The following is a 23,563-nucleotide window of genomic DNA, read 5'->3' on the forward strand; positions in this document are numbered from 1 at the left end:
AGTACCTATCTCACATAACATATGTCCTACAATTTGCCTGTACTGTGTAATTTATGGTTTCTTTATGTTCATACTTAGTACTAAGGGTGTATTTTGTAATTTTTTTTATCACATAATTACAATTAGTCATTGTTCAAAGCACACACATTGGCCACTACACAAACATTGAAAAGCTGTATAGGGCCTATAAAGAATTTCCATAGTTGCATGTAGTTTGTTTAACCCTTTCGCGGTGGGAAAGCACCAACCGCTAAAAATGTCTGTGCTCATAAGACGAAAAGCAACCAGTCAAAAGTATAGAGGACTCGTATCGGTATGGTAAACTACCGTAGATTTGGGGAATGACCTGTTTGAAGCAAGCGTTGTCTAATTGGTTAGATTTTTACCAGCTTTTATCAGTTTACACGAAACTTAACGCGTATTTAGTTTATTTGGCGTTTTACAATGACTGCTCGTAAACTTTATTACACAGAGACACCTATATTAAATATTAATATACTAAGTGACATAGAAATCCGAACACCCAGTTTAAATGATTTTATTTTAATAAAATTTTGTATAAGTACTTAATGAAACATAATAAGTAAATGATTAAAATTTCAAAATTATTGCATTGCTGTATAGCCCTTTTACCTTTAATAATGTGTGGATGCACCCAGATGTGTTACGCATTCTCCAACGCGCCTAGGCATGCTTCTGATCACGTGGTCAATGTCCCCTTGTGGTATCTCATTTCAGGCAACCACCAACTCTCCTTTCGAAGTGCTTGTAGAGTGTGAGGAGGACGTTGCAAATTGAGCAATCTCCTACCCATCATATCTCACACGTGCTCAATTGGGGATAAGTCGGGAGATCTTGGTGGCCATGCTAACAATGTGACATCATTATGTTGAAAGAAGTCTATTCGCGATAGCCAATTCCGACAGGGGGCGCTCAAGATTTCAAAAATGGACGATAACTTCGGGAAAACAAATCATTTTGTCATTTGATCTCGAAGCTATAAAACGTTTAATATAAATAATTTACACGTGTGTTTTGCCAAAGTAAAAGTTGAAGTACGTTCTTCAAAGTTTATTTGTTTGTGATTCGTGTTTATACATGCGGTAATTGACTCCCAAACCTGAATAAAAATAAAATTAAATGTTTGTTTTTTTTTACAGTATGTCTGAAAGACGGAAAGTAAAATTTACATTATCTCAATTATTTTTGTGGTTGCAAGGTCGGCAGAGATCTTTAGTTGAGGGTGAGGCAGTTTTTGGAGCTGGCCACGTTATATTTTGTAAATTACGCCTTACGTTTTCTACTAATAACTCCATGAGACCTTTGGGGTAATTTAGCTGATGGAACAGCATTTTTCAGTCTTCTCAATTTAGTTTCAGGTGTTACTATAAAGTAAATTAAGTAGATAAAAATATATTAAAATATAAATAATATTTTAATCAACACTATTTGGAAAGTAATCGTTCTCAGTAAAATGTAAACTGCACAGTCATGTACTTGGTTATAGGTCTGCCAAATTTTTCTCACATTCTCGTCCAGCGGAAACTTATGTATGGAATTTTTTTTGTGAATTATAATAGGATGAACATTGGGGAACACTGCAATAGTTTTTTGAAGTCAAAGTTATTGTTAATTACAATATAAACTGGTCGCTAATATGTATATGAATTAATGATTGAATTGATGATTTCAATGTTTTTCCGAAGTGGATGCTTTTGAAATCTACCACCAGGCGTGGGCCACTTTGCGGTTCCTCGCGAATTGGGACTCTTGCAACATGTGGTCGGGCATTATCTTGTTGGAAAGTTAGATTTGCCAGGGTGTCAATATAGGGTAAAAGGTGGGGTTCTAGAACTTCTTGGATATAACGCTGCGCGTTCATGTTACCTCTGATGAAGATTAAAGGTGACCTGGAACCATAAGTTATAGCACCCCAAACCATAACTCCAACAGTGTGATGAACATGTCTTTCAACAAAAAACTGTGGATTCCTCCTTTCACCACGTCGCCTTCTAACCCTCGCTCGACCATCGTGCATGCCTAAACAAAATCGAGACTTGTCACTAAAGACAATACGGTGCCACTCCTGATTCCAGAGTGACCATTCTGCACCACTGAAGGCGATTACGGCGGTGTTCTGGAGTTTAAGGGAGGACCCAGTGTGGTCGGTATGAAAACAGGCCAAAACTTCTCATTCGTCGGTAAACACTTCGCATGCCAATAGATCTTCCGTGTTCTGCAAACCATTCATTTACAATGGAGCTGGTAGTGGAGAAACGGTCTCTTAAGGCCAATAATCTTAGGCGGCGATCTTCACGGTCTGTTGTTCTACGGCGGCGTCCAGTGCCCCTTGCTCTTTGCGTACGGCCTTCTTGAAGCCATGCCTGACAACACCTAACCACGGTGTCTACACTTCTTTGCACTCTAACTGCAATTTCCCGAAAAGAAAGTCCAGCTTCCCGAAGTCCCATTATATGGCCCCTATCAAACTCACTAAGTTGACGAAATCGTACAGGTCTCAGTACTCTAGACATCGTAACCAATCGTAAAGAATGTCAAGAACCACAATCCGCCAAATTTGGATCTTTACTGCGGCTGAAATATTCATTTTTAGATTGTTAGTGAATTTAAAAACAAAAAGTATAAAACCCGGAATCTCCAACTGATAAGGCTAAAAACTTTATCACTTGTTTTTTTCATTAAGATAAATAAATTACGCCAAATTTTATTGAAATAAAATCATTTAAACTGGGTGTTCGGATTTCTGTGTCACTTAGTATAAATAGTGATAGTGAGGACGAACAGTTGGACTGAAAATGTAGATGGCGGCTAGGATAATGTATCAGATAGTATTTTGTTGACGACCAAGAAAATGGGACCGATATATCCGATGATGAGAATACATTAATAATTATCGCTTACAATTCACACGGATGTCGCTTTAAATTCCAAAAAGTTACATCATTAAAAAAAAGCAGATAAAGGAACTGTACTTTTTTTTATCTGGAAGGAACTGTACGACTAAGAATTTATCAACATACCTACTTTAACCGAGGTAGAAAAAAATTCTACGGAGTTGTACAGTTTGTACAAATATTGTTTTTTTTTTTAGTTTGAGTACTATTAAAACTAAGTATACTATGGTATAATTTCACTATTTGAGAGAGTGAGTCATCGTTTAAAGGCCCAGAAATGCGGAAAGCCGTTTGGAAATCCAGTGACGTACACTTACTTTTATTTTAACGTTAATTATATTTTATTTTTCAAATATTAATGTTCGAAATAGGCCACAATATATTTATTTACAAGTTTTTACTGACGTTTCGATCTCTATATCTAAAGACCGCTTTCAAAGATATAAATGATAGTTATATTTATTTTATTTGTTTATTATTATATATTTTTATAATCTTATATTGTTTATTTTCTTTTTTTTTCTATCTTTAAAAACGGAATAGAGATCGAAACGTCAATGTATTAAACATGTAAATAGATATATTGTGGCTTATGTCCAACCTTCTCCCTAAAAATACAGAATGCCACAAACAAGCAGCTATAGAAAAATAAATATATCTGTCATTTGTATGTTTGAAAACGGTCTCTTTATAGAGATCGAAACGTCCGTAAATTAAACATTTGAATAAATATATTGTGGCTTATTCCCAACATTATTTCTAAAAATACAGAACGACAAGCGAAAAGCCATAGAAAATAAATAGTACTATCATTTGTATAATTGAAAACGGTCTCTGGATATAGAGATCGAAACGTCAATAAATAAACATATGAATAAATATTTTGTGGCTCATTCCCTACATTCCCCTAAAAATACAGAATGCCACAAACAAAAAGCTATAAAAAAGAAGTAATTTTGCAGAAAGTTTACTGATACCAACCGGCTGTCGCGGAAGTTACGCTAAAACGTCTTTTGACGTGACCCGTCCTTAAAGAGTTACACAATGCAATTTTTTTAAAACAAATTTTAAGAAAGTTTCCACACCACCCCAGAGGTATGTCTTGTGGCGCGATACTTTTTTTAAATGGGTGTTCGCCGAGAGCCATATTGTCTTATTAAATAAAATGAACAAAACACTTAAACAGTATAAAACAAAACAAAATAAAATCCTATAAAACAAAATAAAATTCTATAAAAACAAAATAAAAATAATGTTTGATGTGTTTAAACACAAACACTATACACACTTACTATGTTCTTCTCGTTTTTTTTTTTGTTTTTGGTTTTTTTTTTATGCTGATGTTCTTATTAAACTATTAGAAAATATTATTCGCTGTCTAAACCTGAAGATGCAGTGCTGCTATCGCTGTCATTATGTTCACCACCTGGTGTAATTATATTTGGCTCTAGTAAAACTTTGATATGAGTGTCAAGTTCCTACATACGATGTTCTTCTTTAATTATGTGGCCTATACATTTAGCCCATTTCTCTGGAGTTACATGGAGGATTGCTTGAATCAAAAGTTTCTTAATTTCGTTTAATTTGAACGTTTTGTTATTGCGTGCTACTTCTCCTTTCACTTGCTCCCAGATAAATTCAATGGGATTAAGTTCGCAATGATAAGATGGTAGACGCAGAACTTTGACACCATAATCTTTTGCAGTTTCATCTACAGCATATTTAAGATATTCAATTTTCCTTAACCGTGCAATGTCAAGTAGCTAAATTTTGAGCATTGATTCTTCGTATGCAATCCCCTTTTCTGTAAGCCATTCTTGAATCCTCCCTTTCAATTTCTTTAATAATCACCTGTTTTTTTCGACTCAAATTGAAGAGAACCATCATCAAGAAACCCTGTATCACTTCCTGTATGGGTGACGATTAAACGCCGTCCCTTTCCTGATGGAGCTTTTAATCCTGTATATCAGATTTCTATAAATGCTTAGCGTTTACTTTTGACATTTAAATCTTGCCAAACTTTTAAAACTGTATGACCTTTTCCAACCTTGGTTAATCCAGGTTTCATCCAAATAACATATTTTGCGTCCAGTGCTGCGAATTTTGCGTATTTCTTCTAAATATTTTCTTCTCCGCAGAATAATTTTATTTTTTTCTAATAGCATACTTTTTCTGTTGAGTTTTACATATCGAAAGTTCATTTCACGCATGGTCCTGGTTAAGACTCTACGAGATATCTTGGGTAAGGAGTCATCGTTTTCGAGCTCTTGAGAAATATTTTTCAGTGTTGGAATTTCACTCCGAAAATAAAATGAGTGAATTTTTCGACATATAATATTCCTTGTCTCGTCATCCAAAACAATGCTTTTTCTACCTCTAGTTTTACCTTTTTCTTGCTTTTTATTTTCCGATGTATTTTTAAGTACACGATAAATACAGCTAACGGATACTTTTGTTAAACTGCTACAAATGTCGACCGCTTGGCTAACATTTAATTCCATTTTTCTGCCGACAATTCCTTCATAAACGTTTCGTATTATTACCTTCTCTTCGGACGTTAACATTTTTCGTCTCTTTTGCGGCATTTCATTTTTGGAATCAACATCAGAATTTTGCAGTCTTCTCTTGGAAGAACTCGGTTTTTCGTCCAATTCCAATAAAACTCAAACCAAATAATCACAGAATATAACTAAAAATTTACTATAAAACGACAAACTATAACACTCGTATTATCAATAACAAGTTTTATCAATAACACAAACTTATCGCATAAAATACCCTACCCTCAGAAACGCCAATGTAAATGAACTATTGTTGATGGGCACTCGCTCGACAAAAACTAGTTTTACGGCTTTCTGTGGATCTGAATTGAAACGGAGTTCCGTCGCTAATTCCAAAGGTGCCAAACGATTGAAAAATATTGTTTTAAAATATCGATTTTTATTTTATAAATTTAAATATGTAACGAAACGGAACATATAAATAAAATTTATTTCATTACAATTTTGAGCTTAATTTTTACTATTGAAAAAATCAGGTTTTTTTTCTATTTTTATGACGGTAATAATCGCTGCGTGGAAGAATACAGGTTTTGTATGACCATAATTACTACTTGTGAACAAGAATTGGCTACACTGTACGACAACTTCTGGTCAAGTCTACTATAGAGAAGCACAAATAAATATACTACTTTATATATTCTGTGATTTCTTATGAGGAAACGCAAATTGCAATCGAGAAAACAGGCAGTTTTCGAGGGCCGCTGTGTACATTTAAATTTGAGGAAAGTCGGCGTTTAAACTATATCACTCTTCTAAATTGAGGGTTTCTACTTTAATTTATTATAATCTCTGAGGATGTATTCAGGATTAACGAATATATGAGTTAAGTTCAATGAAGGTTGACGAAACTATAGTGTTAGACGGGTTAAGTAGTATTCGGCGCATCGTCGAGATAGTAGTTAACGATAGATAAATTAAAATATATAAGTTTTCAAACCTAGGAATGACTTTGAAAGTCCTACAATCGCACCCCATTTGATGCGCAGCAAAATTACCGGAAATTATCTTAGGAGGAGTAAACTCGACCTATTTACTACTATTTACTACTACTACCACGTAGTCACGTCCCGGCATTCATCCATATCTTTCTCTCCGAATACTTCTCTGTCTTTCTTATCATTCCAATTCTTAACGAGTAACACTTCCGGTGCTTACCTGTCTTCGATGAACGCTACTCCCGTGAAATGTTTTAAAATGGAGTAGAAAGGAACAATTAAGGAAAAGTAAACTTCATAGAAACAACTTTTTTGTTTTCAAAGTGTGATTTTTGAGTTTTAATATCATATAACAGAAGTATAATTAAAATAGCAATACACTAGTAATAAGACAATAAGACAAACTTTTAAGTATTTGGTAATAAATAGCAACACTGATTTCTAAAATATACTTGACACACGTTACACACTTATTTGTTTTCTCATGCACTTTAAAAACTTAAATTAGTAAATTACAAATATAAAAACCTTACAATATAATAGAAACAGTCTTTTGAACTAACATATAATATGTATATGCTATCATTTGGAAAAATTGAATACTCTACTTATAAAACTAACTTAAAACACAAATTCCTTTTAGAATATAGGTACATATATAATACAAAAAATAATAAAATACATTTTATTTATTTGTTTTTTTTTTTTGGATTTTTTTGTAAGCATCAAACATTACCGCACGACACCAATACCTATTGATTATGTACTTTAGAAAGGAATTTCAATGTTGAAGGAGTTTTATTGTTTCATATGGTCAATGGACCCCCAAATATGAAAAAACCGTGGAGTGCAACTATTTAAAGGGGTGCGTTTTTGAGAACAGGTGAATTAGACCCTGTGCACTAGGTCGCATTTGGGCGAATTCTATGCACTTTTAGTACATAATTATACATCTACAGAAAAGTTGTTCAAAATTAAATTTCCTATCGAAATGTCACCTTTTAGAGTGAAAAATAGCAAGCATCACAATTTGACGAACTACATCTTGGTTACCGTTAGTCTTAGAATATTTTAAAATAGATTATTTTTGTTGCTTTTTTATTTAGTAATGTATGTACCTAGATGTACAGGAAAAAAAGTTATAATTGGAAAAATAGGCGTAAAACTTAGCAAAAATTGTTAAAAGTAGAAAACTTTGAAGAACCGTATCTTGATTAAAATTAGTCCTCAATAATGGTGTGAGTGGGGAACTTTGAAAAATCGTACCAAACGTCATTTTGAAGAAGGGTCGAAGTTTTTTTCTTTAAATCGATGCCTGTACCTATTCTGCACTGGAAAAAGTTATGGTACAAAAAATAAAAATCGCGTTTTTTCGTTTCGTTTTTGGAATATATTTTTGTAAAAAAAATATTTTTGACTTTAAACATTTCGACCAGGAATTTAATTTTGAACAACTTTTTGTAGATGTATATGTACTAAAATTCACCCCATTCAATGCACCTGTTTAAATGGTAGCGCTCCGCGGTTATTAAATATTTGGAGGTCCATTGATTATATGAAATAATATAATACCCCTTTAATGTTGTAGTTCCTTTTTTTGAAAATAATCAATAGCCTACTTTTGAAAATAATCAATATCGACAAATAAACATAAAATCTGTATAAAACCGATCATACCTGATGGTCTGTTATAAATATATATCTCATATCCAACAGACAAGCAATGTTTTCTTCTGTTAATAGCTTTCTTCTGTTAACTTGTAAAAGCTACAGAAAAAAAACCAACGGATTAATATACTATGATCAGTTTTATTCATTTTCAAATTATAATATCAGCCGAATTATAGCAATGTCAGTAATTACAGAAGCATACAGAAAACATCGCACTAAATTTTATAATTAGGTATTATAGTATAATAATAAAAGTTTAGAAAAATTCGTAGAACAAATAGTCCAGGATATGACGGTAAAAATAGTAGAAAACCTCTGAATTTTTTTATATGCATCGATTTGCTTGAAATTTTAAAAGTAGTTAAAAAATAGCTCAAAGATCAAAATCAGTATGGCAATGGTAGTTACCATCCCAACCTGAGGGTGGAAAAAGTTTAGTAAAGAAAGACTACGGTGGTCGCTAGAATAGTGAATTTTAAGAGAAAAATGTTTTTTAGATTTTTTTCGAAAAGTCAATATTTTTGGAGTTATTCCTGACTGAAAGTTCACAAATACGTTGAAAATGTATGTTTTTAATTCGATTTTTCGCGAATAACTTCAAAAATTTAGACTGTTTGGATATAAAATGAAGCTTATAAAACAAACAGATTTTTTTTTTATTAATATCGTAAGCTTGATAATAACAGTTATGGTTGTTTGAAAGTAGACTAGGGGCAAAAATTCAAATATATGATGTTAAATAAGCGGAAAACGGTAAGTTTTTCATGAAAAATTTGTAGAAACATAACCTTTAAAATGGCCACTGGTAAAAGCGATTTGCATGAAAGTTAAGGTAAGCTATAACTAAAATAAAGTCCACTTATATTTTTTGTGACGCAGAAAGTAACAATATCACCTCGGTTGAAACTATGTGTTGTTCACATAGTTTACACGTTTACAATTTACTTGTTTTATATACAAACATTACATTCTGGAATGTAATGTTTGTATTAAAAAAAATCCGAGTTTAAAGTGAAGACACTATTTTCGGAATTTCTCAAAAAACCCTTTTTTAAAAATAACTCAACAACCAAAAAAGATAAAAAACATACGAGTATACCAAAAACAGCTTTTTTTTTACTGAATATTTTGTTTTTTTTTCTGTAGACTAAAAATTAAACTAGATATGATTGTTTAAAAATTTAGTATACACCACTTTGTAGTAGCTTTTAAAATAAGCTACAAAGTGGTGTATATTAAATTTTTTCAAGTCCTTCGTTTTAAAAAGGGTTGCGGTGAAAGGGCTTGAAGATGGTGCTAAATGCATCCAAATACAACCTTTAAACAATCATATTCCGTTTAATTTTCAGTATGTAGAAATAAAAAAAATCACAATCTGCAGTAAAAAAACTATTTTTTTGTATTCCAGCATTTTTTGTATATTTTTTTGTGGATGAGTTATTTCGAAAAAAAGTGGATTTTTTAAAAATTACGAAATTAGTGCCTTTCCTTTAAACTCCATTGTTTTCAAAATGAAACCTTTCAAACCAGTTAAACTTCCAGAATGTAACGTTTTTATATAAAAGAAGTAAACTGTAAATGAACAATGAATAGTTTCAACCAGGGTGGTTTTGGCGGGGGTGAGTTTGTTTTCTGCGTCACACAAAATATAAACGGACTTTATTTTATTTATAACTCACCTTAATTTTCATGCAAATCACTTTTACAAGTGGCCATTTTAAAAGTTCTTTAAAAAAGTTTATATAAGTTTTTCATGAAAAACTTACCATATTACGCTTATTCAACATCATATGTTTGGATTTTTGTTTTCGATGAATAAAAGTCTATTTTCAAACAGCCATAAATTTGTTACAAGTTTACTGTAACAATCAAAAACGAATCTCTTTGTTTTATAAGCTTTATTTTATATCTAAACAGTCCTTCCAATAAAGTCTAAATTTCTGAAGTTATTCGCGAAAAAATGTTTAAAAATATGATTTCTGCCGTGTAATTTCTAAACTTTTAGTCACAAATAACTCCAAAAATATTGACTTTTCGAAAAAACTCATGAAGAAGATTTTTGACTTAAAAGTTACAATTCTAGTGCTTACCGTGTTTTTTTATAAACTTTTTCCACCCCCCGAGTTAGGGTAGTAACCACGCCAGAGGAAAAGCACATATTGGGATAGGGTTTAAAAAGAATTCTGAACAGAACACCGTCATATCCTCGACTAAAACAACAATAATAAAAAAACAATACTCTATGGATAGATACACTTTCTGCTATAGTGGAGATTATCATTAAATATTAGATACAATCTTAGACAAGAAAAGGGAGAGGATAGGTAACACTCATTTAACAAACCTTCGCAAAGTGAAGCCAGTTTCGATGTGACCGCCATGTTTTGGTGCCTGTACGTTGCCCATTACTACCTCTCGCAGGGTTACCAGGTCTACTGATTTTTCAGTAGATCTAATGATTTCAACTTTAATTTACTGATTTACTAAAATACTATATCGATCTACTAAAATATATGTCATGATAACATTATGTTCAAAAAGTGATCATTATGACAGTGTCCAATTATAAATTTTGAAAAAAATCTATTTATTGATATATATCCATTATTCTCAATCTACTGAAGAAATAAAATATGACCTGGCTACTTTTCTGGTACCGGTTTGGCTTCAGTCAATTCCATACGATTACACGTCCCCTTTTTTTCCTTGTCTAAGGATACAATACTGAATCTGTATACCATTGATAGGAAACTAACTAAATTATCCGGAAATTACTATTGACAAGCGAAGTTTATCAGAATTATCATCGAACATTATTTCTGATAATTTCCAAAATGGAACTTGATTGAATGGTGGAAAATAAACATGTGGTTTGCGATGATTGGATCCAAAGACCCAAATATTGTCATCGGTACCAATTACTAATAATAGAAATCAGTTCGATGTGGTTAGAGAATTTAGACCATTCTGTATGTTGAGAACGATTTCCGAAGTTGAAATCGAAACGTCAAAATAAACGTATTTAAACTAAAATTGTAGTTAATTTCCGATACAAATAGTAAATTATATTAAAATGCAACACCAAAATATCTTCAGAACAATACTTATGATGTTAGATATAAAAACTTACCCGTGTACATACGTGAAGTCAAAATAATTCTGGAAAGAAAAGAACCTCTACGAACACTAAATATTGATAGTATAGCTTTAAAATAGCCAAACACAATCTACACCGTTTAAACGTGGAGTCAAATAAAGGAGACTTAATGTTGGACTTAAAACAAAGATGTAGTAAATCGGAATCAAATCAACCAGTATACGTAAATATATACAGAAAAAGTACTTGGGTAGCTGCATCGATTAAAATCCTTTTTTGAGTTAAAAATTAGAGCTCGAGTTGAAACAACCACAGCAAACTTTTTAAGAATGCATAGCTTTCTAAGCGATAGATCGTTCGATATAAAAAGTATGATATAATTTGATAAAGTGCTACATATATTTCACACTTGTATGGAGTTGAAACGTGGACCTTAGACAAGACTAGACGTTGCTAATACCTTAGACTGCCGACAATAACAACTTGGAAGTTTTATGTCGGATGGGTAGAGAATGTGATATGATTAAAATAATTAAAAACCGAAAAACTGCACAGTTTCCCATGTAATGAGACATATATACCATTTCCTTCAATTCATAAAAACTCATGCAAAAAAAAAAGGAATCCAAGGAACACTACGATATAAGATAGTCTCCCACTCTTTTCTTTGGAAGACTATAACAACTTGCCAATAATGATCACAAATTTTAAAAAGATTTGATGGAAAATACTTTGTGAAAAACCCTTATATATACTAAAAAGGAACCCAAGGAACATAACAACTACTAATACAATAATAGATAAATCAGGACCGATTGCGCTCATCTTTTTATAATAAGAATATAAGAATTTGGCGATCATTATTACCAATTAAAAAAAATCTGATATTAGTTCGCTAAAAAAGGGTTTAAATGGTAAAGTTGGGTACCTGAATAGAAACAAGAAAAAATAGCTCATGATAGACACTTCACTGCTTTTTCAAACCTGTTAGTGATAAATTACATAAAATTTAATTTTTAAGATATTTATTAAAAGTTAGTACGTCTAATATTTTTTATCAATTACGTTAACAACTGTCTGTTTTCTGTACACAACCTCACAAATTACCTGAACCTATCGAATTTCATTTTGGTGTTATTAGATGTTAAGAAATTTGTGTCTAAAAAAGTTTTCAATCTCCAAACTCAATCATACATTTATTAACTTCATAATTACTGACGGTAGTAGCATCGCCGAAGACTTCCTGCGAAGCGTATGTAACATAAAGGAATCCATCGCTATCTGCGTGTTCCGCATACACTTCTGCAAGTGTTAATGTTAAGCTCATCATAGATCTATTGTTTACTAATAAGTACAGTGCCTGGTGGGAATTCAGCCGTATTCGGTTTCTAAAAAATAAAAAAACTGTCATCAATATAAATTGAAATATAAAATACGATTTTTGGCAAAAATAACATTGACTTTACAAGGGCAAAAATGTCTAAATTACATTAAAACAAATTAAATTTCCATAAAAGGAAAGTAATTAATGTCAAACGCTTTTTCTACAGCATAGAATATTGGGTTAAATATTAGTTTAGGGCATATAAATATAATACAATAGGCCCTAACTATACTGCTGCAATACAGTGACGTTCCCCCAGCGCGACAGAGAAAACTGACCCAAAGCAGTTCCTGCATCTCTGTCTTAGGGGCCGGATTTATCGACCACGTGACCTTCTCACTGGTCATTTAGGTCACGTAGTCGATAAAGCTGGCAAATTAGAAAGAGATGCAGGGAGTGCTTTGCGTCAGTTTTCTGTCACACTGAGGGAACGGGCTGATATTGCAAGTATCAGTCTATCATGTATTATATGTCTACGGTTTAGGGCCGTAAAAAAGCCGACTTTGTATAAAGTTAGCGACAAAACGGTTTTAAATGGCAATTAAATAATTAATTGTTGACAGAAAAATTGCAACAGAACTTAATGCTACGTTAAGGTAAATAAGGTCAGCTGTGAGGTGTGTCACTGAATATTAAGAAAATAAGAAAGAAATAAGATTGGCAATTCTCGTAAAAAAATAAAATGTACAACGCGACAAAGAAAACTGACCCAAAGCACTTCCTGCATCTCAGTCTTAGGGGCCGGATTTATCGACCACGTGACCTTCTCACTGGTCATTTACGTCACGTAGTCGATAAACCTGGCAAATTAGAAAGATATGCAGGGAGTGCTTTGCGTCAGTTTTCTGTCACACTGAGGGAACGGGCTGATATTGCAAGGATCACTCCATCATGTATTATATTGTCTACGGTTTAGGGCCGTAAAAAAGCAGACTTTGTATAAAGTTAGCGACAAAACGGTTTTAAATGGCAATTAAATAATTAATTGTTGACAGAAAAATTGCAACAGAACTTAATGCTACGTTAAGGTAAATAAGGTCAGCTGTGAGGTGTGTCAGTGAATATTAAGAAAATAAGAAAGAAATAAGATTGGCAATTCTCGTAAAAAAAATGTACAGAGGGTTTCTCATTATATTTTGACCCCCACTTATTTTCCTTAATTTCGGGAATACAAAAAAAAGTTTCAAATAAAAGTTGTATTATTTTATCTGTACCGACCAACAGTGCAGCAACAGACCAAATTTTGTATACAGGGAATGCCCAATAAAATGGCGTATGGTACTACTATACTATACTAACATAAAAAAAATATATTTAGAAAAAATATATTTAGAAAGTCAACAAAATTAATGACTTACAATACTACATTTAAGATACAATACTACATTTAAGATTACAATAGATGCTCAAAGTGCTCTTCATTGTTATCAATGCACAAGTAATATCTTCGTCTCAAATTTTCTAATGCGTCAGATATTGTGTTAATATGACCATTTAAATTTTCAATTTCCGCGCGAACTTTTGCCGTGATAGTGTTAATATTTGTATTTGAATCAAAATACACCTTTTCTTTTAAAACCCCCCATAAAAAGCTATCACATGGTCTTAAGTCGGGACTATTTGGTGGCCGTGTAATGGTACCCTTATTGCCGATCCACACATTAAATTGATTATTTAAATGTTCTTGAAAGGAACGACATTATGTGGCGGTGCTCCATCTTGTTGCCATATCATACTATTTAATTGATTTTGTGTATAATTTTGATTTAATAACTCATCCACTTCTGTAATGACTGTGTCCAAATATGACTCCCCAGTTAATTTATAATCATAAAACAAGGGTCCAACTATTTTGTTTTGAAATATTTCGCACCACACATTTATTGATTTTCTTCCTGACTTTTTATTTGCTTAATTTTTCTTTTTCTATTATTTTTCTGTTCCCACGAATACCTATTTCTTCTATTAAAAATTTAGTTCATCTGTCCATAAAATGTTATAAAAATAATTAGGATCATTGTTCAAATTTATAAGCATGTCTTGACAGAACTGTAAACGCTTTCTCTTATGAACATCGGTACGTTCTTGTACCGGTAATATTTTGTACGGCTTATAGTTTTTAAAACTCTATGTATCGTCGCATGGCTTTTCTCTAATGCATTAGTAGCATTGTTTAGACTAGTTTCAGAATTTTCTAAAATAAAAATGTTATTATGAATTTAATCTATTATTTAAGTATTTAATTTTTACCTTCAAAGAAAAGCAAAGTATTAAGATCTTCATCATCATTTCCTACGATAGTACGTTTCTTCCGTTCAAACATTTTTTCATTTATGCCATGACGATAATTATATAAAAATGTATTTGCAGATGGAGTCTGTCGATCTGGATAAATCAGCCTATATTCTCTTCTTGTCGCTTGCTTGTTTTTATTATTTTTTACATAAATTGAGAATATATCTACTTTTTCATCTGCAGTATAACCCATTTCGATATGAGAACTGACAGTTTATAATAAATTAATAATTGTTTCATTTTGAAATGTCAGTTGCATAGCCACATATGGTTACCCTTTTGTAGTACCATAATGCCATTATAGCACAAAACTAATGCTACACAATGTTATATATTGCTAATCAGGAAATGCAGGGCTACTCAAAACTATAAAAAAATACAGGGTGTCCCATTTGAAATATTGAAGATGAATTTTATTGGGCACTTCCTGTATACAAAATTTGATCTGTTGCTACATTGGTCGGTACAGATAAAATAATACAACTTTTATTTGAAACTTTTTTTTGTATTCCCGAAATTAAGGAAAATAAGTGGAGGTCAAAATTAATGAGAAACCCGGGACATGGAATGCGCGTTTCATCAGTGCTACATAAATTCGATAAGGGAGAACAGAACTACATATTGGTAGGATATGTTCAACGTGTAGATAAAATGTTCCCACGAAGAGTTACTGAGTGTCGAATTCCTCGAATGAGCAGGAGGGGAAGGCCATATGAATATATCCAATGTGAATCTTTTCTTGTTATCTAACGTGGAGTTTTTCCTGTTATCTAACAGTAATGAACATGAATGTGGACAAAAAATGAGCCCTCCATCAACCACTATACACGCATTTCACAATCTTAACAGAATCACAAATTAAGTTTTCGTCTTTTTTGGGTATTAAGGTTTTAATTTATTCGCTGCATTTGCTTATTATTTTATGTGGTATAAACATGTATTTATAATTAGAAATAATCACATTTCTTGCATTAAAAATACTCCCTCTATAGCGACTCCACTCCCAGTTTAAACGTAATGCTTTATACACCAGATAAGCGTATCTAATTATTGATTTTTCTTTAGAAACCAACTGGCCTCTAGAACCTTATCGATGTTTGGTAACAAAACTAATTCATGAAATTTATTTTGTTTACTACAAATTATACGAATAAAAACACATCAAGGTTTATTACTGAAACTTAAATTTTGTGTTGCCATTTAAGGACACAGTTTGACCTAATTTTTATATCAGTCAGAGTTCAAAGTAGATGTTGATTAATGCTCATCATGACTTTGCTAGATGGTTATATTTACTAACGATGAAGACATGCTACAAAATATTGGTATACAAAAACGCGCACCCCTATATTGTTTTATAAAAATGTTCAAAATTTTTAATTTGTTTTCAATTTTTTTCAATGTGCCTAAAAACGAACATGGTTTAGTAAAATGTCCTAAACCTCCTTTTTTTAATATAGCTTTTAAATTCAACAATATTAAATTGCCATCTTGCAACCCTGCGCAATATTACAAGTAGGCGATGAATTTTATTTGTTTCCACTATCACATTTTATTGGCTTTTGATTGCCCCAAGTATTTAGGATTATATTAACTTGGATCAATTATTGCGTCAGTGTACACTAGATGTCCTGGAACATGTTCCCAGAGAAAACCTACTCGTCGGGATTACCCTTTTATAGTGTATAGGTTCTTCAACCTCCTTTAAGGAGGTTGGTAATCATCATGGCAGCTTTTACTTTTGACACTACAGTTCTGAATAATTCTGCGGCACTACATTTACACCACTTTCTTAAATGAGTTAAACATGAAATGCATCTTCCTCCAATTCTCATCTTTTCTTGTATTTTGCCTTGTATTATAATCTGCAATAATTGTAGCTTAATTGAATATATTATTGTTACTCGGCATTTGTTACTCTGCACACTCAACTTATTTTAAGTATTTTTCTGTAGGTCCACATCGCAAACGATTCTAGCTGATAACTAAAGTATTTGTTTAATTGTTGTAGGGCATCGCAAATGACGTTGTACCTACATTTTATTATCTTAAACAATTACATGTTAATATTATACATACATATACATATATTATCTTAAACAATCAATCGGCTCGAAGCTTTCGAAATGTGGTGTTATAGGCGCATCTTACGTATATCCTGGGTGGACAGAGTTACTAATGTGGAGGTCCTGCGTAGAATGGGGAAAGATTGTGAAATTCTCATGACCGTCAAAACTAAAAAGTTGGAATATCTAGGTCATGCAATGAGAAATCAAGAACGTTACGGCCTTCTCCAGCTGATTCTCCAGGGGAAGGTAAATGGTAAGAGAGGACCGGGAAGAAGACGCATTTCCTGGCTTCAAAATTTACGAAAGTGGTATAACACGACTACCACTGAACTGTTCCGCGCTGCAATAAACAAAGTGAAGATAGCCTTGATGATCGCCAACATCCGGAACGGATAGGCACTTTAAGAAGAAGAAGAAACAATTACAGTATTTGAAACACACTTAAAATCAAATATGAAAAGGCCTTTAAGATTGCTTTCGATAAAATGTACAAATTAAACAAAATAATTCTGTCTAATATTTTCAATATTGACCAACTAAATACTCGTATAATAGAAAACTTACCTTATAATTGTTTGAAACTGGGACATCGTGATTTCCTGAGGTACTAAAAATTTAGATTTATCTAAATGTGGTAGATGTGTTTCTTTGTAAAATCTTTGTACTATTATCTGAAAAAAATAATAAAATAAAAATTAGTTTACACACGTTTCTAATCCATTAGGTATATCGTGTATCCTAATAAAATATCAACATATGTGTTATTTTCAAGGACACACCTTTATATGATTCTGAAACTATTCCCTTGTGGTATTTTTTATATTAATTACTTTATTTTACGGAATTTTAGTAAAAACTATTTTCTATTTGACATATATAAATATTGATACCTTATAATCTGAGTTTTGAACAAGAATTTATAAAAATAATATGATTAGCCCGACAAATTTCGAAAAAAAAATCACAAAGGAGTGGTATCATAAAAAGTATGCTATCAATCATTTTCAAACAGAAAATTCAAAAGTAGTTGAAACATTGTGTCCATTTAAGGCTAAACCACACTAATATTTCGCTGCAGAAAATAAAACAAAACTTTAGGCAACATTTTTTCAGGTTGTGTTTTTTACAGCGTCATACTTAACATACGTGTATGTTAAGTTTAATTTAAATGTCTAGTTGGTAATGGGATGTCAGTGTCCCTGCTTATTTATTCTTTCATAAAAAAAAGTTCAAGCTATTTAATAGTTTTTATGGTTTTGTGTTCTTGTAGTATTTTTTTGATCCATTCTGTATAAGATTTTAATTCACCTATTTTAAATGTACGAAAGATAGTTTTTTGATAAACAAAAATCTTCGAACGAGAATAAACAAAATTTAAATGTTTATTTACTCAGCCCAAATTGCCTTGGTAAATCGCGTCATTATTTTTAAATCGTAAATCCCTCAACCTTCTAACTAGTAAGAGGTCCCTGTAGGGCTCCATCGCTCCATCGCTCCATTATCTATCTAAGTCACAGGTAAAATTGATGTAGCCGCAAACGGTTTTGAATCTTCTAACTACCCACTATTTTTTTTCTAGAGACGTTTCAAAACTTATGTCTAGAGCAGCCTGACCCACTGCTCTGAGCTGCATAATGTGGGTTGCCTATTATGAATTTGAATCGGGGAAATTACTGACAGACTTGCCCATGATGTCTTAGCGACGTACAACTTAACAACTTAGTGTTTTCTTGTCTTGTTAAAGACTACACTGATAAATTTTCAAGCTCTGGCTTATCAAGTTATAAGTTTATGTATGTATATATATATATATATATATATATTATATATATATATATATATATATATATATATATATATATATATATATATATATATATATATATATATATATATATATATATATATATATATCATCATAAGTGGCTCGACAATCCGTTGTGGATCTTGGCCTGCTCACAAAGAAGTCGCCACTCCTGTCGATTCCTGGCAACTTCCCTCCATCTTCTAACCCCTAGAATCTGTAGGTCTTCTTCCACATCATCAATCCATCTCATTCGTGGTCGTCCTCTGCTTCTTGTGCCCTCTGGTTTTGAAAATGTTAATCTCTTCGTGTATTCGTGATCTGACATCCGAGCAATGTGTCCAGCCCATCTAAGTCTCTGCACTTTAACGAATTTCACAATATCTGGATCGGTGTATAACTGATACAGTTCAAAGTTGTATCTTCGACGCCATAGCCCATTTTCATTTACGGCCCCAAAAATCTTTCTAAGAATTTTTCTCTCAAAAATACCAAGAAGTCATATATATATATATATATATATATATATATATATATATATATATATATATATATATTTGGACAATCCTAGCATTGTACGGAAATTATTGTCTACTTCTAGCATTGTACCCCCAAACTCTACAATGTCCGAAATGATCAAAATTAAAAATGATTATCGAAACGCTTATCGATTCGAATCGATTATTATGACAAGCGACACACCAAATCAAAAATCGAACATTTTATTTGATATTTTTATATTTTTTATTTATATATAGAGTTGGTCTTTTAGAATCGACAATGTGATAAAATGCTCTGTCAAACTAAAATATAAATAATAAGAAGAAATTGTTTTGAAATAGTGATGTTGGTAAAACATTTCAAAGCTTCAAGAGATAAACTTCAAGCTAGAAGTACAGATATACGACGTAGATGCAAGGTGGAGAATATCAAGAGCTGGGTAAGAAATAGAAGAGTAGAATGGAACGATCATATAAGCCCAATGACAACAAATAGAGTAGTAAAGACGGCAAGAGATGGTTCCCTAATAGGAAGACGATCAGTAGGAAGTCCACGAAAACGATGGAACGACAACTTACTGGAGGGACATTGAAAAACAGACAGACAGTCATGTCCATAGAAAAAAAAAAAAAAGAAGAAGAAGACTATAATATGTGTATGATAGATGTATGGTAGAAGATGTGTATGATAATTTAAAATAATTTAATCCTACAATCCAGAAGTCAGAAGCCCTAATTAATTATGGATTTATAACCCTATTGATGTTTGTTTGTCTTTAATAAAAAAATAGGAAATACTCGTAAAAATCGATATGAATCGATTTTTGACGCATGGCTACTGATTGGAATTCGAATATTGTACAGCAATTCTTTCATACACAGTCCGATGATTATATATATTATTTCGGAGATTGTACAATCAAGGGGAACAAAGCTAGAAGTGGACAAGATTTTCCGTATAATGCTAGGATTGTCCAATTTCGGCTCGTAACACACACACACACACACACACACACACACACACATATATATATATATATATATATATATATATATATATATATATATATATATATATATATATATATATATATATATATATATATATATATATATACTGAAAAAGCGATAAACGCTTGTAATCAACGCTGATCAGTTAGACTACAAACACAACTATTTGGGTATGCAGCGGAAGATAGGACAAAGAAAATCTTCTTTTTAGTCTACCGTGCTTTCGCAAATCTTTATTTGCATCATCAGGGTGCTACAATACACAAAATTAGTACAAATTACAGAATAAAAATTATTTTGTATCTTACACTAATTATTGAGGTTAGTTGTCATGGTGTTTATACAATGAAATGGACAACTCATCTGACTCCTACAAATGATGGCGAAAACTATCCAAAAAATTTTTGTTTTAAAACGTTCTTTTATAAATCACATATTTAAAAATACTTAAAAACACATATACATAAACATTTGGATAAAATTATGTTACAAAACAATTACAGAACATGTAATCATAATATAAAATTTAGGTTATAAATATTCTTATCAGAAACAAAGAATTGGTTGTGAATTAATTACATACTACTAACTTAAAACGATAGAACGTTAGATCTTAAATGATAACAATGTAAAGGTAATAGTATACCTAATAGACGCTGAATTTTCTAAAAAATAAGAGGCAAAAAGACTTATTTTGAAGTAGAAGAGATATTATATATCTCATATATAATGAAACTTATATTGTTGACGATGAATTGCCTTTATTGGTAGGTTTGTGGTTATCTAAAGTTAACAATAATGAATATAAGTTGCTTAAATTGTTGGTATCTGTCTTTTTATTAATGGTTTCTTGAAAGCCATCTCGAGAAATAATCTTTTTAAATAATTGCTCTCCGCGGATAGGGTTTTCATATTTGGAAAATCGAAAGAGTACCCTGTTGTGTTGTGTGGCTAGGGAACATCTATCAGGGTGTAACTTAATGTCACTCTTGTGAAGAGTCAAACGGCTGGAAACTTTTTGGGAGGTGTAACCTATATATATATATATATATATATATATATATATATATATATAAACTATTTTTTATTGTGAATAAGCCGTAGTTTTACGTTAAAATAAGTTAAAATTAAGTTAAAATACGATTTCTGTGGAAGTGGAAATCGGAACGTCAAATTAACTTATTTTTAAGTAAAATTGTGGCTTATTCCTAGTAACAATAGTAAATTGAATAAGATGCCACAAGAAATACTACCAATTTTCTTACAAAAAAATTGTCAAATAGACGATTGTTTGTAGTCGTATATAATAAATATTACTAGCGGACAATGTCTTTATAAACTATTGTTATTCTAATAAATTATTTGAAATCAATAACTAAATTCTGTTATAAAATATCCGATTGATAACAGATTAGTAAAGTGTTAAACTATTAGTACATAGTTCTAATTACGCTTTTTTTTTTCAAATTGTTTTAATATGTGTATATTTGTGTGACCTCTTCAAGAATCCGTGTCATATAATGTTTAGCCTTAACTTATTCAATAATATATTGATTTTTAATATAATATATTTAAACATTCGATTTGTCTGCTTATCCAACATAATATATTTAAACATTACGAAAAAATATAATCGAACCTCGATAAGCCAGATAAATCCGGCAATAGACCAAAACATTATTTTACAGATTTTACTAATTTTTATAATTTTATTGTTTGACTACTATTTCCGGGTTGGAAATCAAAACATCAAAACAAAAAACCTGTCAGGTTAATGACAGTCACTGTATTTTATTCCCAAAATATAAAATATTCAGAGTAATTATTAGTGATTCACAAATGCTAAATTATGAGTCACCAAGTAGTGGAAACCGATGAGAAGTTGTCATTATATCTTCAGAATTTGATGACCAACTTGTAAAAGCTACCAAAGGCTATTGTAATAAATGAGTTATTGTCCTAAAGTTTTGCGTATAATGTTTCTATATACATACAGTGTGTACAGAAAGTATCGTAACTTCCTAATGTTTTGGTCCCTGATAAGTTTACAAAAAAAGTTTTTAAAGTCTTTTGTTTGCAACTGGCAGGTCATTACAAATGCAAATCTTTAAATAGAGGTTAATGTTTACCGTCAAGGTAATAAACCATTGCCGTACGGATGTAGTTGAAACTAATTAGGCTTAGTTTTTGAAAAATGAGTATGTATAGAAAGCACGAATTTTGTAAAAGTTCTTTCCGTTCTTTAATTTTTTCACGAAGCAACCTTTCTCTTTTAATAGTAGTACTATTTTTAGATTTATAATATATACAGTCCCTGGCCAAATTATTAGACGCACTCCTGTTTTTTAATAATTTGATGTTTTATTCGAGTTTATATGCAGTTCTTTCACATACAAACATACATGAAATGGATTTTTATTCAGGAAATTTATTATATATTTTGTATTTGTGCCTTATCAGTGTTGCCAATGGCAACACTGTCTTAATCAATTCTTGCCGGAACGTAAACAAGTCTAAACCTGCTCCCATCGCGTTCGCAGGTGCTTCAGTTGCGAACGTGTCTCTGTGGCTTTATGTGCTGTGTTTGTTTATTAAACAGTTTTATATTACGCAGTTATTTGTTTATTTCGTGTGCAGAGTTTAAATAATCTGTTTGTACGATTTCATCATGGGTAAAAAACGCGATCTTTCACCACGTAAAAAAGCTGAGATAAATGCCCTAGTGAATACTAAAATATTTTCAAACCGCGAAATATCACGAAGATTAAAGGTTTCTGAAGCTAGTGTACGACGCATAAAGAAGAAGATTGAATTAGGGAAAGAATTGAGCCCAAAACGAAAGAAAAAATGCGGCAGAAAGCCTATTTTCACTCCAAGCTCAGAAAGATCTTTAAAGAAAATTTGCCTGGAAAACAGATTTGCTACCACAAAATTGATAAAATCGCAACTCCAAGGTGTCAATGTAAATGCTTCTGAACGTACTGTGTGCAGAAAATTAAAAGATTTGTGTTAAACGGTTGCGTGATAAAGATGTGGACTTCTGGAGGTCGGTAAGTTCATAATTTCTTGCATAATATTTCATATTTCTTTCACAAATAATGCATTTAACCATTTAACCAACATAAAGACCAGCACATAATTTTTTTTCTATTGTTGACAGGTCTGCTTCAGTGAATTTGAAATTTTGCAAAACAGAGCTCAGTTTGTGCGTCGTCATCATGGAGAAAAGTTTCATCCTGACTGTGTTGTTCAGACTGAGAAGCACCCTACAAAAGTGATGATTTGGTCAGTCATTAGGGGCAAGGGTACTGGACGTCTGTA

The 23,563-nt window shown here is 31.8% G+C and overlaps 2 protein-coding genes across 3 annotated transcripts in view; one reads left to right on the plus strand and one right to left on the minus strand.

The window, feature by feature from the left end:
- The window catches only part of Hcs (holocarboxylase synthetase-like protein), a 161,093-nt gene that overhangs the window by 4,858 nt on the left and 132,672 nt on the right, over nt 1-23,563 (plus strand). The window lies entirely within an intron of this gene.
- Nucleotides 6,727-23,563, minus strand: part of LOC140434599 (microtubule-associated protein 1 light chain 3 beta-like) — a 67,222-nt gene continuing 50,385 nt past the window's right edge. The window contains exons 3-4 of the mRNA XM_072522980.1: nt 17,492-17,598; nt 6,727-12,567 (exon numbers count right to left, since the gene is read on the minus strand). Coding sequence (XP_072379081.1) covers nt 12,351-12,567; nt 17,492-17,598 — 324 coding nt within the window. The 3' untranslated portion in view covers nt 6,727-12,350. The remainder of the gene's footprint in view (nt 12,568-17,491; nt 17,599-23,563) is intronic.

The sequence above is a fragment of the Diabrotica undecimpunctata genome, chromosome 2, assembly GCF_040954645.1.
Source record: "Diabrotica undecimpunctata isolate CICGRU chromosome 2, icDiaUnde3, whole genome shotgun sequence".
NCBI lineage: Eukaryota > Metazoa > Arthropoda > Insecta > Coleoptera > Chrysomelidae > Diabrotica > Diabrotica undecimpunctata.